This window comes from Lipotes vexillifer, unplaced genomic scaffold (genome assembly GCF_000442215.2).
Source record: "Lipotes vexillifer unplaced genomic scaffold, Lipotes_vexillifer_v1.1 scaffold1248, whole genome shotgun sequence".
In the NCBI taxonomy this organism is placed as follows: domain Eukaryota; kingdom Metazoa; phylum Chordata; class Mammalia; order Artiodactyla; family Lipotidae; genus Lipotes; species Lipotes vexillifer.
Window position 1 is genome coordinate 36,772 of NW_006778262.1, and position 17,593 is coordinate 54,364.

The 17,593-nt window shown below is 38.7% G+C and overlaps 1 protein-coding gene and 1 pseudogene across 2 annotated transcripts in view; one reads left to right on the forward strand and one right to left on the reverse strand.

Moving 5' to 3' along the window:
• The first annotated feature begins 501 nt into the window (after positions 1-501).
• Positions 502-2,836, forward strand: LOC103084298 (ferritin light chain pseudogene; annotated as a pseudogene).
• A 5,426-nt stretch (positions 2,837-8,262) lies between these two features.
• The window catches only part of LOC103083838 (neurexin-3-beta), a 385,778-nt gene continuing 376,447 nt past the window's right edge, over positions 8,263-17,593 (reverse strand). The window contains exon 5 of one of the 2 annotated variants that reach the window (XM_007451554.1): positions 8,263-11,947. In XM_007451554.1, the coding sequence (XP_007451616.1) occupies positions 11,022-11,947 (926 nt within the window). In that variant the 3' untranslated portion in view covers positions 8,263-11,021. The remainder of the gene's footprint in view (positions 11,948-17,593) is intronic. The other variant, XM_007451555.1, reaches the window with a different exon arrangement.

Sequence of the window (17,593 nt, forward strand, 5' to 3'; positions counted from 1 at the left end):
AGACTATGTGTGTGTGTGTAAACTCAGAGCTTATTCGTCAACATCTGACACTCTATCTGGAATGCAGAGGTTGGGTGGGAGAGGGGGAGAAGGCAAGAGGAGGGAGAGACTTAACTGTTTAGACGCCCTAATTCTGGACCTATCGTCTAAGCAATTACCGACCACAGGGATTCGGGAGCAGCTCTTCTACTTCTGCCCTCCTCCGCTTGCCCACATTTCCCTCCCTGTTTGGTTTATAAGGAACAGCTATCCTAGTTTCCCACTTCCAATTGCACATCAAAGCAGGTCTGGGCAGGGTGCTCAGCAGTCCTGCCCATCTGTCTCTTGCTTCAACAGCGTTTGGATGAAACAGACCCAGCGACGCCCCTTGCTCCATCCTCTGACCACCCTCCAACATTTTCTCCTTCGCAAACTTAGGAATCTGCCACTCAGCTATTCTTGGTCACCCAGACTAGCCGACGACACCATTTTTTGAGCCTAGCTCCGTATTACCAATAAACCATGAGCTCCTAGATTCGTCGGAATTATGCCACCAAGGTCAACATGCATCTGCGGGCCTCCTCCACCTACCTCTCTCTGGGCTTCTATTTCCACCGCGACGATGTGGCTTTGGAAGGCGTGGACCACGTTTTCTGTGAACTGGCCGAAGAGAAGCGTGAGGGTGCCTAGCGTCTCTTGAAAATGCAAAACCAGCGAGGCAGCCACGCCCTCTTCCAGGACGAGCAGGAGGCGTCCCAAGATGAGTGGGTAAAACCCAGGACACGAGGGAAGCCACCATTCTCATGGAGAAGAACCTGAATCAGGCCCTCGTGGACCGGCATTTCCTGGGTTCTGCGCAGGCAGACCCCCACCTCTGTGACTTCCTGGAGAGCCGCTTCCTGGAGGAGCAGCTGAAACTCATCAAGAAGACGTTGACCACCTGGCTAAGCTCCGCAGGCTGGCTGGTCCCCAGGCTGGGCTGGGCAAGTATCTCTTCCAAAGGCTCAACTTCAAGCATGACTGGGAGCCGAAGCCCAGCGGCCTTTGAGGAGCTCCGACGGTGTCAGGGCATCTGCCTGAAGCCTCTCTCTGAGGCCACTAGGCAGCTTTGTAACCGCCCTGGAGCCCTCTCCCAAGCCTTGGGCCAAATGGAAACAGTAAAGCATTTTGCAAAAACAAAATCCCAAACAAACAAAAAAAAAAACCCCAGATCTGGTTACTCATGCCCATACGTGCACATAAGCACATTTTCCTGGGTGATGTATGAACATCGAAAACTACACCATAATACTAAAGAAATTTTAGTTTTTCAGTTTTAATGATACCCTTAATTTAAACTACCTTGCACTCCACTTCTCACCCTGCCTAATTGTCCTTCCTTGCAAACCTAGACAACCTTTATTGTTTGTTTGTTTTAAGAAGATTTATGTGTGGTCTGCTAGGTTCCCCCAACTGCCGCAAAAAAAAGTTTTTTAATTAAATAAATAAATAAATAAATAGGCAAACGGCTGAGCACAGAGTAGAAACAGGAAAGTGGTTTACTTGTTGAAACCTACTCTTTTACTCTTCATTCTTGGTTTCATTCTCCCCATGAAACCAAGAAGCAAGAGTTTGTGGTGGTTCTATCCATTTTTCCTAACACTTATTTTGACTTTTCGATGGAAAAGAAGACTATCAAATAGTCTATAAATAACTTTCTCTCTCTCTCTCTCATAATACTTTTATGATGAAAATTCTAGGCCAAAAATTGCAGTGAGTGAGAGCAAAGAAGAGAAAATCATGATTTTCAACCGACAGTGGAGCAGTGATAACATTATAACTTGAGAATGTGCTTAATGAACTATCTCTTCCATGTAGACTCACGCAAATTCAGTGTAGTTACAGTTATTGCAAATACATGAATATAATCCTAGGGAAAAATGCTAGCAGATTTGTGATCACATTTCTAGAGATAAAACTGAGAATTTCTTAGCTTCCACAGGTGCAAATAAGTAGTAGTCTCCCTTACCCATTCCCTTGAAGGAGAACATGGATTCTAGTCCAAGATGTCACATTTTACAAAAGATTAAGCAGCTGTATATAATCTATAGACTTCTCTATTCATTTCAAAAAGTGATCAAACACAGTTGAATTGAAATACGTACAAGCTGAAAAATCCTTTCAGTTTTCAGGCAATCTCATTAAATGGTGAAGAGTCTACTTAGCAGTTAATCTCGTCTTTCATGTTGTTATTGAATAAAGAACTGGAATCATGCCATTAATTGCCCATTGGAAAGAGCCCATTGTTAGGTTTAGTTACTCTAAAACACACTGAATAAGAATAAGACTCAGGTCAAGAGATCCAACAAAAACTATTCTTTTAATGCTTCTTTTGTGTTTCTTAACATTGTGTGGTATTAAAGGACATTCTTTCATGGAGAGGTGGGCATAGATAAAACAAGAATAGCGAAACACTAATAATTCTTGAAATTAGATAATGAATAAATGGGGGTTTTGTTATACTAGTCTCTTTACTTTTGAAAATATTTGAAAATGTTCACAGTAAAAAGTCAAATTAAAGACAAACCCCCAATACACAGAGATCCCTGGCATGGAAGAGGGGACCGTGGTCCTTTCTGCTTTGGAGATGAAGGTCTGTATGACTAGGTTATCATTTTGCTGATGGACCAGGTGCAGTTAATTACTACGTTTATCAGCATTCTTTGACCCATTGGAATACAATTAATAAATTGTTCTACTGGATTAAAGTGAGGGAAAAAGTTAATTTATTTAGAAAAATTTTAATGTTTCTTGAATTTGTGATCTTATGCTTTATGTGCATATATAGAAAGATTCAAATTCAGTTCAACGTGATTAACTGAACACATTTAGAGTTTAAGAAAGATCATGAACTTTTAAGTGTACAACACAGTATTGTTGACTGTAGGTTCAATGTTGTACAGCATATCTCTAGAATTTATTCTTCTTAACTGAAATTTTATACTTGTCGATTAGAGGGTAAATCTCACGTTAAGCGTTCATGATAAAATAAAATATTAAAAAAAAATAATGCATATCACTAAAGGGGCGGAAGGTTCTCTGAAGACCTCTTGGCTTCCTGGTGTTTAATTGACCAACTGTCACAGGAAATCCAAGGACTAGAAACCCAGGTGGGGAGTGAAAATCTCAGGATGTGAGCCTTCCCTGGGCATAATCCAAGCTGGACCCTGGAAGCAGAGAACTTTAGTGGTAGTAAAGGGGAAACTTTGCCAATGAGCAAGCAACTGCACTTTATATTTTCTTGGCAAAGGAAAGAAGTAGGAAAATAGAGTGATTGCCTAACATATATTTATGCAGTTTCTGGTGCTGGCTAGCATGCAAGTAGCAGCTAACTTTGATCCTGCCTGAGTCAGATAACGAGGCCAGATTGTAATAATGATCAACTTCTATTAAGGTTTATTATGTGTCAGGTACAGGCTAAGCATTTTCCCATGCATTATTTTATTTAACCTTTCCTGACAAACCTACACAATAGGTAATATTATAATTTCCTTTTATAGGAACGAAACCTGAGCCTTATGTAGACTAAGAAATTTATCCAAAGTTACAGCACCAGAATACATGCCATTGCATTCTGACTCCAGAACCCACGTACCTAAGCACAGTCTCTTGAAGCTCACACTATTCATTTAATATATTTCCAAATTTGCCACTGGCTTCCCTTTAGGTGTTCCTGTCTTCTAGGGCCTCTCATACAACCGTAATACTGCTTTCAAATCCTGGTCCCTATTCCTACGATCCTATTCTGCTCTGTTTAGTCTCTCTTGGATTTATTTGCTCTTCTACCTAGCGCATGTACTCACATCAACAAGGCTAGAGTTTCTTCTGGATTCCTTGACTCCTTTGAGCCTTGAAAATTTTCACCTTACCAATTCCCAACACCATGTACATCTATGGTGGACTGAATTGTGTCTGCCACCCCCCAAATTAATATGCCGAAGTCCTAACCCCCCAGTGTGACTGTATTTGGAGATAGGATCTTTAGGAGGTAAAGTTAAATGAGGTCCTAAGGGTGGGGACATGATCTGATAAGACTGTGGCCTTACACGAAGAGGAAGAGATCCTTTCTCTCTTGCACATGCACAGAAGAAAGGTCATATGAGTACAGGGTGAGAAGGTGGTCATCTGTAAACCAGGAAGAAGGTCCTCACCAAAAAAGGAGTCCTGCCGGATCTTGATCTGGGACTTCCAGCCTCCAGAACTGTGGGAAAAAAACTTCTGTTGTTTAAGCCACCCAACCTATGGCATTTTGTTATGGCACCCTGAGTAGACAAACACATCTTCTCATGCTCTTCCTTAGCTCCAAATGCTCTGAAGAAGTATAAAATGACTTGTTTCTTTAGAGCCACCATTACATAATTGAAAGAGCTCTAAATTTGGAACCACGAGATTAGATTTCAAGTCATGAGATATAGAAGAAATGTTGCAAAAATATAAAGTATTGCTATTTTTTTAAACATCTTTATTGGAATATAATTGCTCTACAATGGTGTGTTAGTTTCTGCTTTATAACAAAGTGCATCAGCTATACATATACATATATCCCCATATCTCCTCCCTCTTGTGTCTCCCTCCCACCCTCCTTAACCCACCCCTCTAGGTGGTCACAGAGCACCGAGCTGATCTCCCTGTGCTATGCGGCTGCTTCCCACTAGCTATCGGTTTTACATTTGGTAGTGTATATATGTCCATGCCACTCTCTCACTTCGTCCCAGCTTACCCTTCCCCCTCCCCATGTCCTCAAGTCCATTCTCTACATCTGCGTTAAAGTATTGCTATTAATGCCAGATAAAGACAGCCAACTTCTAACAAACACTTTCATTAGCTGCCTACCTAACAGGTTGTCAACAGACTCCTGCCACGTGCTCACAGCCTCACTATTAGGTACATAACTTTGCCTTTGATTTACCTAGAATATTGAGGTTCTCTGACTATAGCTGTCGCATATTCTGTCACCTCCACTGCAATATGTCAGTTTCTGATTCCATTTTCTCCTTCATTGCTCTATCGGAAGAACAGCTTACCCCTTCTCTGTTCAGAGTAACACCTCTCTCTGGAAACTTGATTACTCCAATAATCTTTCACCCTCTCTGAGAGTATATCAGTTGTTGCCTTTTTCCTCCTGTGTCCTCTTCGCTCAATGACAAATTAACCCTTGACCCTGAGAACTTCTCAAGACATTCTCTCGACTCTCTCTTCCCTTTCACTGACAAATTTCGGAAACCTTCTGAGCCATATCTTCCACTAGTGTACTTTATACAATCTGTGATCCATCCAAATTATGGTTTTCACCTACTGCCTCCCACTTCAGTACTTTGCTTGGAATGGCATGCAGCTCTGATCTCTGCCTATCAAATTTTCAAGGTTTACCTAATATGTCACCTCTTCTGTGAAACCTTACCATAAGTTATTTCTTCTGAACCCCCACAGAGCTTAGTTTGCACTTGAACTTTGACAGCTTGATTGTGCAACCCTTAGTAGATTATAATAGTAGATTATAAACTCATTAACCCTCTCAATTTAAGACACAGTAATCATTTAAAAATGCCTAATAAATACATTAATCATCAAACTAATCTCAAACAGTATCAGGATTTCAATTCAACTGGAACAAATACAGCTTGGGATATTTTTGGAGAAAAATCAAACTTCAACTTGAAAATGGGGGAAGAGAACCTGGGCCTATATGGATCTATACAAGAGTTAAAAAGGCTTAAAATTCCCATTACCATTTTCTGCTTTCATTGAAACAAAGTGACAATAGCCAATAGTAGATTGGCAGGCACATGAGTGTTCAGTAAATGTTGGTTGAATTATCAAACGAGTAAATGCTTAAAGTGGTTCTCGGATTGCACGTTAAATAGTGACACTTAGAAAGTCTATGGAGGGAAAGCTAATATAGAATTTTGAAGGTGTGTCTAAGGCAATAATAACTATGATTTGGGAAGCATGGAAGACTGTCCTTTGAGGTAAATAATAGTTTATCATTTGAAACTTTCTATGGCCTCTATACTGAAGGAGTTGATTGAGGTAAAGAGCTTTACAGGGGTAGGCACATTTCTGGTGGAAAACTCAAGGAGAACTCAAAGAATCAATAAATTGGTGTGATTTCAACTGTAAGAGGAATAAAAACAATTATGATGTTAGGTTACAGAAGTCATATGATTGTTCTGGGGCTCTCCTATATGTATCTTCTGTAGATGTTAAGAAAGAGTTTTGTATTATTTTTCTTCTAGGATAATAACAGATGATTAATAAGATAATTTAGGCATCACTGTTTGAGGGCTATTGGCCAGCCACTGTGCTTATAACCAGGCACTTGTATACACATTAGCTCATTTAGTTATAGAATAGCACTAAGAGGAGGCCATTTCATTCCAGTTTCATGGATGAAGTTAGAGTCACTGCACACTTTACTCAAGGTTTCACAGCTGGTAAAGGACAGACCCAGGATTCAGAGCCAAGATTTGAACTAAGCTTTTCTGATTCCAAAGCCTGTGGCCAAAGTTAAACACACTGGAAAGGAACGGTACCGTCTCAGTACTCCCTCATGGAGATAATAAATTATTTCTGCTCATGGACATTAACCAAAGTATCTGAGCAAGTGCCACTTAGATCCTGATGAATCTACCACATTAGCCATCGTCTCAGAATTTCTCTGGAAGTTGAACATTTTCTGAAATCTGTACCTTCCTTACTTACCCTAACTTTTGGTCGCTTGCTTAAAATATGCTGTCAGACAGATTCATGCTACCAGTTGTCAATAACACATGTTTACTAGTTGCAGTCATGCCCTCAATCAAAGTATATGATTAGAAAATACTAGTTTTATCAATTATCAATTGATAAATTGATTTACTATCAATTAGCTACTAAATCCAAGTCATGACTTGGCAACATTTCTTGACAATTACTAATTAACTCTCTTTTTATTATAGAATTTATTGTAGAATTTGTAATTCTAGAAGGCAGCTATTGTAAATGACTAGTATAGAACTCAAGTGATGGAGACTAACCTTGTTGAGCCCCTACTCTGTAACAATCACAATTAAAACACATTATTTCAATTTTTTTTACCCAAACTATATTGTGAGGCAAGGTCATTGAGGTGTCACAGTTTTCAGATGAGGAAGTCAAATCTCAGAGACATAGTGAAATTGTCCATACACAGTGAATAGTCCAGCTGGGGTTCCAACTCAGCTGTGTCTGGCCTCAGTGCCTGTACCCTTTTCACGACATCCCACTGACCTCCAGGTCAGCAAGGCCTGACTTTTTTTTTTTTTTTTTTTTGTGGTATGTGGGCCTCTCACTGTTGTGGCCTCTCCCGTGGTGGAGCACAGGCTCCGGACGTGCAGGCTCAGTGGCCATGGCTCACGGGCCCAGCCGCTCTGCGGCATGTGGGATCTTCCTGGACTGGGGCACGAACCCATGTCCCCTGCATCGGCAGGCGGACTCTCAACCACTGTGCCACCAGGGAAGCCCCCCTGACTTTTAACATGATTAGAAATGTACTAGCCAAGTTGTCCTTAAGCTCGTCATGTCTTTGTTTCCTCATCTTTAAGATGAGGAAAATGCTATCTACCACTCAGGGATTAAACTGACTACATAAACCAAAACACTTAACATAGTATCTGGCATATCATGGGCATTGATAAATGATTGCTTCACGTAAATTATCTGAGGCAGGAATCAAAAAAGGAACTTTCCATAGTTTGACATCATTGAGCCTTATTTTTTTTCCATCTCCATGATAGTTAATAGCATAACCATTGCATCAGTGAAATCTGAAGGAACAGGGTTAATTATATTTGCTTTTAATTCTAACTCTTTAAAAATTGGTAACCAATATATGGCTAGAGTACGGGTGTTCAGTTAACCCACATTTCTAGATCATGGTGGAAAAGGTAGAGTATCATGATGGATTATCCAGTTGGCAAAGTAAGCATGTGCTTAAGGAACCAGCATATCAAGGACACCTGAGGCATGAGAAAGGTTCTAGCTATAATGAATGCTAGCAGAATTTTGTAATCTGAAAATCTAGAAAGAAGCTTTTAAAATTTAAGCACTCATTTAAATTTTGACTTTGGATTTAGTACTTTTCTAAAAAATGTCAATATGGCGGGAGGCTTGGAAAGAATGCATTTAAAGCTTTCCAGTGTTTCAAACATGAACATGGTTCTGTAAGTTTGTTAACTTACAGCAAATACTTAAAAGTTGCCAAACATTTAAAAAAATAGTATCTAACAATATTTTTTCCAGAATACAATGCTTCTGTCATCTTACCTGTTCAGAAAAGTGTTTTCCCCTGGTTACTTGATCATAGCAGTCTAAATAATAATGCCTCAGTTGACAGACAATAATTGTTTAGCCCCCAAATATGTCACTTTTGATAAGCTTATATAAGTATTAGTAACTGGTTATAATATTTTATTTCACATGAACATGGTCCTAGATTACTTGGCTTTTAATTTGACATGACATATTTAGCCCCAGTACAAGGTCTTTTACCAAATGTTTGGAAAATAAAAATACATCATCATACAAGCTTTTGGGAAGAACATTTTATTGCTAAGCATATCCTTGAACTAAAATGCAAATGTGAAATAAAAGAGAAAAGGAAAAAGAAAAAGCAGTAACTTCACAACATCATAAAATAAATTCCTTAAGAGTCTGCTCATAAAACAACAGCAATATGATAGAAGCTCACGTACAGAATGCACATGTTCCCATAAAATTGTCCAAATAGAAACTTACACTAAAAGGAATATAATAAATGTATTTTTACTCAAATAAAAAATGTAAAGAAAGAAAGCAGGAAATCAGTTCACAAGACCTCAAGACGCCAAGAACAGCAATCTTTTACAGACATCGAGATATAATCAACTTCATATAGGTTGGGCCATTTAGGTTATCTAAATCGTGCTTTGATATCTCTTTATAATCCTGTCTTTTTCAATGACAACAAAATAATCCAAAACTCTTAACACATTGAAATATCAGGTAATGAAGAACACCTCCTTCCATACATATTAGTAAAGGCTACCATTGTTTAGATTGCGTTTGCCCCACGTCTTTAAGATACTTTTTCAAAGTCAAATATTCATGCAACGTACAAAAACCAGCAAGAGTAGATTTCTAAATCTAAACAGCTGATTGATTTTCATCTGTACAAAAGAAACTGTATGTATCTGACCCTCCAGAGAACACATTTCATTTTTGTGTGAATATTTGTCTTGCTTTGTCTCTTGCTATTGGGATAGGTATGGCCACACAACAAGTTTATTGTTTTTCTGTACATCATTTCCTCTTTTCATAAAGAAAGACAACTGGAACATAAACCAAACAAACTGAAATAAACAAATAGAAAGGAAAGAACAGTTCTCAAAGCAGTATGTACACAGGTGGCTAAGGAATTATACCAGCAAAAATGTAGTAAAATATGTAAACAAAATCTGAGAAGATTTTTTTATTCTCTTTGACACAGTTAACTGTGACAAAATTAAACTCACACTTCACATTTTAAGGTTTACTTTTTTGTTGTTTTGTTATTTTCTTTTAAAACAACATTCTCATTCCACTTCAAGATTTTAACAGTTTTCCTGTTTCAGTCATCCCATCAAACATACCATGATAAATATATCTGTATATATATTTATTTATATATATTATACTATTAAATTCCATTTTTTTGTGTGTCACAGCAGCTTTATTCATTTATTATTTTTAGAAAAGATGGGTGAAGGGAGACGTGAGCAAATGGAAGGATAGAGTTATCCATAAATGTCAGGCTGCAAAATTAAATCACTAGGAAAAACATTATCATGTTGGGGGCGGGGAAAGAACTATGAATTCTGCACTCTGTCATGCCATGTTTGGCTTGTGTGACCTTTTGTGGTTCCATCACAAGTTGAACTCACCTATTGTCTGTTTTGATTCTTTAACAGACTTCTTGTATTGTCTTTTCTTTTCTATTTGCATGCATTTCGATCAGTCACAGATCCAGCCCACCCCCGTTCCCCTTCCCTAGGAAAGGCTCTGTTTTAGTTTATGGGGCTTTCTCCTTTACCACAATTTGGCTGGGCTCATGGACAGGAACAATATTGTTAAGTAAAGCCAATAGCTCTGATAAAACCAGCCCTAACCCCATCTGTTCAGGGTTTGGGTGGCAAATTCTGGAATTCGATCCTGAGGAACCAGCTTTTCAAATCAATATTATCATCCATCCCATGATTTTGCTATGTGTTCAGCAAAGCATCGCATAGGAAATAGACAACAGATTCTAGAAACGCCACAACCTGATATGTAGAGTGGACACCATGGTAGCTTTTGAGTTCATATGGCAATAGTCTCTCTTCTGTTTTCTGAGATTTTTTTTTTTCTTCTTCTTATGTCCAGTTAGTCTCAAAAATTAAACAAATACCCAAAAGCCATTTTTTCCCCTCAGATCTTGAAAAGTTACGCACACACTGGCCAGACCCAGATAAGGGTGGGTTTTTTTTTGTTTCTGTTTTTGTTTTTAACTTTTTCTTTTCTTTTTTTTTTTCGTTTTTTACATAATTAAACCAAAAAAAAACCAAACATTATTACAGTCAAGCTTCACAAACATTATTACAGACTCACTTGGAGTTATGGAACAAGTAAGCCATGAAGTCTTCTACCTTGGATGAAAGGTCCTAAAGAGAAAGAAGCTTCCAAGTCCACGAAAGTGGGGGGAGCCATCTGCTCGCTCCAGAGGGCAAAGTGTGTGCTTTATGACACAGCAGGGCAGAAAGAACTGTCTCCGAGCAGTGACTGAATCAAAGCAGCCATGGCTGAATCTTATAGGTAGGTACATCTTTGTGTGTGTTCTTTTAAAAATGATTTCCCCCACCATAGTCATGGTATACCCCATCTCATAGTTAGAACAGTTCTGACATCTGTGAAATCTCATTTTCCAAGTATTTATATATTTATATAGAAATAATCCTGTGTTTTAAATTCGCGTATCGTTAGCGGTGTCATGTTTACACATAATACTCTTTGTCCTTGTTTTTCTGTTTCTTGTGGCCACTCTTCGAGCTCTGCTGCTTCTCCTTGAGGAGCGTGCCATTGCTCTGCGCCGAGTTGCTGATGTAGTTCCGCGTCTCGTCCACTTGATAGGACCCCTCGTCCCTGTTCCTGTACTTGTACATGGCGTACAGGAGGATCAAGATGCAGAGGGCGGCAGCAGCCACAATGCCGACGACCATCCCTGTTGTACTGCTCGACTCCCGGATCACCTCTGAGGCCCCCGGAACCCGTCTGACTCCCGGCTCCGTGGGGTTTGCTGTGGGCACATTACGGAACATGGGGGAAGTAATTAGTGGGCTCTTCAGTTTGGTGCTGTCTAGCTCATAGGCAGTGGGCAACGGAAGCAAGACTATATCAGGCTGGGGTTTGAGATCACGGTTATTCATTTTGCCAGCTGGCAATTTGGGCACCATCCCAGACGAGGAGGAAGCTGTGAAGCGGATCAGCTCAGGGGACAAAGATGTGGTAGTAGTCCTACTAGTTTCGGAGACTTTGTTAGGTCTAAAGTCCTTGGATTCCCACTTGGGCGCATGTGCTTTGTAGCCACCTTCGAAGATTGAAGTGGAAAGACTCTTATCTGTTACCAAGGAGAAGGTGGTGTAAAAATCTTCATCATCAGTAGGGGGCAGGTTAGAGTCAAAGGTTTCCCCTGAGCCATACCCAGATATCACCAAGCCATCATCATCACAACCATCGCTGCCTTGGTCCGACAAGCAAGGTAACCCCGCCTCAGAGGTCATGGACAGGGAATCTTTGGTGGTCTCAATAATGGTGAGGAGGGGGCGAAAGGTAGGGGGGAGTGTAATGGAAGGTGCACGAGTAGCAATAGGAGGGGTAGCTAAAGGGTCTTCTACAAGAAGAGGGATAACTAATTCACCTCCTGGGATTGAAAAGAAAAAGAAAAACAGAATTAGTATATTTGTAGAAAAACAATTCACAGCCACACTCAATGAATGCATGTATAGTTCATAGGTTACACCTCAGAAATTATAATAAAATGACTTGGATCCACATAGGGATCCTCTCTACTTCTAGGCTGATTATTGGGCTATACTTCTAGCCCATTATATGCCTCTTGCCATCAAAACCTGAAATCCTTAGATTGGGGGCTTAGATTTTTTTTTTTTTTTTTTGCAGTACGCGGGCCTCTCGCTGTTGTGGCCTCTCCCGTTGCGGAGCACAGGCTCCGGACGCGCAGGCTCAGCGGTCATGGCTAACGGGCCCAGCCGCTCCGGGGGGCTTAGATTTTTAAAGATACTCTCAAGTAATTATTTAGATAGAATTCAAATAGGCTTTTTCCAGGATCTGCTTATGGGATAATGACCTTCACCTATACTGTTGCAAATACTGACCATGAAAATTATGTGTTGTGTGTGTGTGTGTGTGTGTGTGTGTGTGTGTGTGTGTGTGTGTACGTACATGCACATATGCATGTGATTAATCTGTGAGCCATAGCATTTCCTTATTTTTTTCTTGGGTTTCTACTTATTTGCTCCCATTAGGATGAGAATGACATATTTTCCATGTCACTGAGATCAAGATTAAGGAATATAAAAGAGCTCATCTTTAGTATTTTAAGTTACTACCTTTTATTTCACATTTATCAAGTGCAGTCTTCATTTACTATATGCTAAGTAAGGGAAACTTACAGTAGGTTGAAAATGTTCATCTAACAAGCCCATCTTGATGATGCTTTTCCAGAAATTCCCCTGACTATAAAACAACAACTTGTTTTGCATTGGTCTAGTATTATATTTATATATTGCTTTTATGCTATATGTAATATATACTGAGAAGACACTAGATTTTAAGAATACCCAGGCTACATATCCATGACTTACTGGAAACTTACTTTTAGATTCAGAAATGTAGAGATAGCAAAGTAGTTTTTAAAATCAGTGATTCCTTTTTCCAATTTGGATTCCTTTTATTTCTTAGAATGGCAGATATTTATTGGTTTACCCACAGACCCTAGTTATTGCACTTATAAACATATGAGGACTAGGTCAGGAAAGGAAGTTCAGAATAGTTCACTGAATCATAGTGCCCTGCAAATTATGGTTACCACAAATATTCTGTGGTGGCTGTTACTCACCTAATTGTAGGGCCAAGCTTATTATTCATGTATGTAAGCAAGATAATCAGTCTTCAGTCTCTCCTGTGTTTCTTTACAGTGTTATTTTCAAACAGAGAAAGAATCAAGAAGTCACAGTTCATGTCTCTTCATTAAATTTATTTTAAAAATTATTCCAACTATTGTTTTTAAAAATCCTCTAGCAGGGATGGCATGATATGTCCCTGACCCAGATAGTCAGACAGTTGAGATGATAATACGATATTATGGTTGAAGTCTTCTTTCTGACCTGCTGCATCTGAACTGCCCAGGTTTCAGGTGTGCTAAGAAAAAGCCTCCTGAAAAGAAAGCTACCGCACACCTTCAGAGCACCAGAGAAGAACTGCTTGCACCACATCAGAAGCTTTTATTCTCTGCAGAAAGAAACTGAGTTGGGGAGCGTGGCAATGATGTACGTAATGCGTATCTTAAGGAAGGGGAAGGGACAAGAGAGCACAGTACAGTCATCCCTGGCCTACCTGATGATGTTAGCACATGTGGGGAAATAAAACAAGAATCTTTCTGAGAATCTCAAGATGATATTTTAGTCTGTGCTTTAAGCCCCAAGCTTCTTTTCTAGTGCTCAGAGTTTGAAACTATTGAGCAAACCGATTTTTGCAGATTTGACAAAGCTTCAGACTTGCTTTCCTGGACAAGCATGCCTATTGTTTTTACGTTGTGAAGATATGTAATTCATAGATCTTGCAACTTAGTTAATGCATAATTTACATACTTTTGCTAATTTTTATAAATGGGATTTGGAACACAGGTCCCTAAAGGTAAGCCAGTCCTAAAACTAACCCTGAGTTACCTTTTCTTCTTATTCTTCTGGTAGGGAGGCCCTGAGTGTTATATTTAAGATGATATGTGGAAGAAGGCAGTGTCTGAGTAAGAAAAGAGCAGTGAGGAGAGAGGAGTGAAGCCTCATGCAGTCTGTTAAAGTTCCCTAGGGATCGCTCAGGGATGATTTTACTTTCCTTTAGAGAACAAGACAGGGTTTTTGTACCCATCTCACCTAGAATGGGTGTTCTTTTCTGGAACAAATACCGAGAGTCATTTGCTTTTTAGGGCAAGGATAAAAATCAACCCATTGTTTATTAAGTGGAGAGTAAACTTGGATAAAGGACAAGGAATGACGGATTTGTTGGGAGGCAAAGTCCTGGAACAAATAATTAAATATAAAGGCAAATTGTTAAGTAGGATGATAGTGCCCCTTTAAGTGAGATTAATATCACTGTCTTCATGATTACAGAGTGGCATTCACTTGCAATTTTAGTGTACCATCTGTGACACCCAACTGGAGTCTTACATTTGCCTTTTTTTTTTACCCCCTTGTCTTTTCAACCCCAGCTAAAGCTTCCACTGTGTCTTTGTTGTTAAAAATCTACAAAATCTACAAACTACTCATTCTGCAGTTGAATCACTTCCACTTTCCTTTGCTATTCACTTCTCATTCAACACCCTAATGTGAGTATCTCTCTTGGAGCAGAAAAAAAAAAAAGTGAAAATCATCCTTTTGATAAGGGGATGAAAAGAGGGTCTTGAAGCTCACTAATTTACAAAGAGCTTCTAAAAGGTTGGTGATCCTTTAAGTGAAATGATAAGAGCTTATTTCCAAACTAAAATGATGGGTATGCTGTTGCAAAGTTTAAATAACAGAATCTGTTAAAACTGCTAATCTTCAATTTCTTTGTCATTTTGTTATTAATCCTAGTAGCAGTGATAAAAATGATAAATGATGCCCCTGTCAGGGACATTTGAGCCCAAATCCTGGTAGTGTTTAATCAATGAAATCATAGGAACTTTCATAGCTCCCCTCTCCTGGCATCTCAAGGAATTGGAAAAATGTCTTTAATTTAAAAGGGAGTCCACTGGGATGTAGGAGTTGGTATTACAAAGGGGAATAAAAGTGAAAGTAGGGGGAAATTTTGGGGTAACTATAAACGTGGAAGATGCCTGGGACAAGTATGTGAGTTGGGGTGTATAGTCCATTTTAATATCAAATTCCATATTTAAGATTTAAGATGATTCTAGTGTCCTAGGAGGTCCAAGGGCACACATCATTTGAGATAAGGAGGTGAAGGATGTGTTTCTCCCATCATTAGATCCTTACTAGAAATGACTTAGATTGCAGAAGGCTATTTAAGATTTCATGTTTATTTGTATTAATCTAAAGTGAGTTTCCTCAGAAATGTTGGAGCAGCTGATAATTTTTTTTTTCACTGCCCGAAGACCGTGAAATCAGTGATCTACCAGATGTCTATGCTTATGAAAGTATTCATAGAAGCAACAAGCTTGAAGTCATAAGGGGTTGCAGGCAGAGTAATACAAAACCTCTAATCCATCACAACTCTAATTTCCTATTCCATCCCCAGAATTTTTCTTTGGTTTGGAATAAGAACGATCCATATTCCTTAAAGTTAGCATTTTAAATCAGGAATATATACCCTTTTTTGACAGGGTTGTGTTTTTCTTTAAACCAGAGAGATCACTAGGGATATAAAAGGTCTATTTTAGCCCTGAAGGATGCCCTGCCTTTTTGTTTTATGAGTGTATTTATAGATATATAATTCATGTGTCTAGGGCTGATATTCAGCAAAAGGGGCTCTCTGCCATCGAAAAAGACAGTATATTAAAAATTTAGTAGAACTCTTCTGAACTGTGAGAATGCTGTAGGTGATGGTGGTGTAGCGGGTCATCTGAAAAAGCAAGAAAAGCAGCACAAAGTTTCAGTATGGCTCCAACCTTTGCCTCTCTGGAGATATCTGAGTGGAAGAAGTCACAAAAATACGAAAAACAATGACACTGAAGAGTGAGACTCTGGGAGAGGACACCATGCTCCAATTCCTTGAATTTCTTTTATCTATATTTAGGTTCTTTACCTCATCTCTTATTTGCATTTTTCTCATTCTCTGCTGGGAAACTAACATACAATGGGGAGAAATCATCTTTTTCCCCACAAAATTAGTTATTGAATGATATTCATTTAGTTATTTGGTGCCACAGAAGTGTGTACTTGCAACACATCAATATCTGGAAGCTTGGAACCATGAAATTGTTCTGCATCCAGCCTCAGAAAAAATAGTCACAGACAGGCATGGCAAGTCCCTGGGGAGAAGAGAGCAGAAAAACTCAAGTATCTCAAAGGGGCTTAACTTTTTAATGAGCATTTTAATGAGATGAGAATCTCCAGGTAGGGCATTTTCCCCTAGTTTATCTGAAATGGGTTTGAGTCTGAAAGGCTACAGATTCTATTTTTTCAATATACACCCAGGTAAGATGAGCTATAGCCCCTTGATACATTGTAAAAGAAGGAATGTCTAGTGGAGTTTTTCATCTGCCTATTGGTTAAAAGCTTTGCCTCTGAAGTCACTCAGACGCAGGTTAGCATCACAGTTCTGTGGCTTACTAGCCATGAGTTGGTCAAATTTATTAAAATCTCTGTACAATGGGAATAATAACACAGCCTATCTCAAGCCACCAATGTGAATAATAATAATGCATGTTAATGTTAACTATAATGCATGTTAAGTATTTAGCACAGAAACTGCTACTCCAAAATTCTAGTTTCTAGTATCATTTCTACTAATATTTTGGGCCTATAAACACTGAAATCATTGATGACTTTTTTTCTGACCTTTTTTTGTGTAGTAGTCGTATGCTGAGGTATAAGTATAATAATATAGGATCTAGATTATTAAGGCTATTTTAAATGCAGAGTTTGAAGAATGATTTATAATAAGCCCAAGAGCTTGCATTTAAAATAAATGATAAGCCTTATATCAAATGGACTTATGGATAGCATCCTCAACACAAATAAAAGCTTTCAATTCAATTAGATAAAATAGTCCATTTAGGAGATTCTTAGTTTTCAACCTAAAATATCATCCAACATGTCAAACAATACAAAATCATATAAACTGAGGCAGATAAAGTGCATTCATTGAAGCTGCTGGGCTGGAAACATATCCCTTATCCACTCTTCAGTCTGATATTTCTTTAACAGTAATACTAATACCTAAAACTAAAGTGAAGCAAGTAATCTCTTTATTTAAAAAATTATATAGCACTTCTTGCTGATCTTTTGTTTCCTGAAGTGATAAGGCAACATTGACCAAATACCTTTAAGGTCAAGGAGTATTCTCACTGTAGAGTCATACAAAATGGCAATACCTACCTGAGATGTTTCCTTAAATAAAACTTTAGATGTGAAAATCATCATGTTTCTTGTGGGTAGAATCTTAGGATCCTTTTAAAGCTTACCTGTTTAAATCCTTGAGAGAAATGGCAAATATTAATAGAAATGGAAAAGAGAAAGAGAGAGAGAGATTTGGGTGCCTACTGTGTGTGGGTGTGCTTTCACCAGTAGTTAGTTTTTTTTTTTTTTTTTTTTTTTTTTTTTTTTTTGTGGGT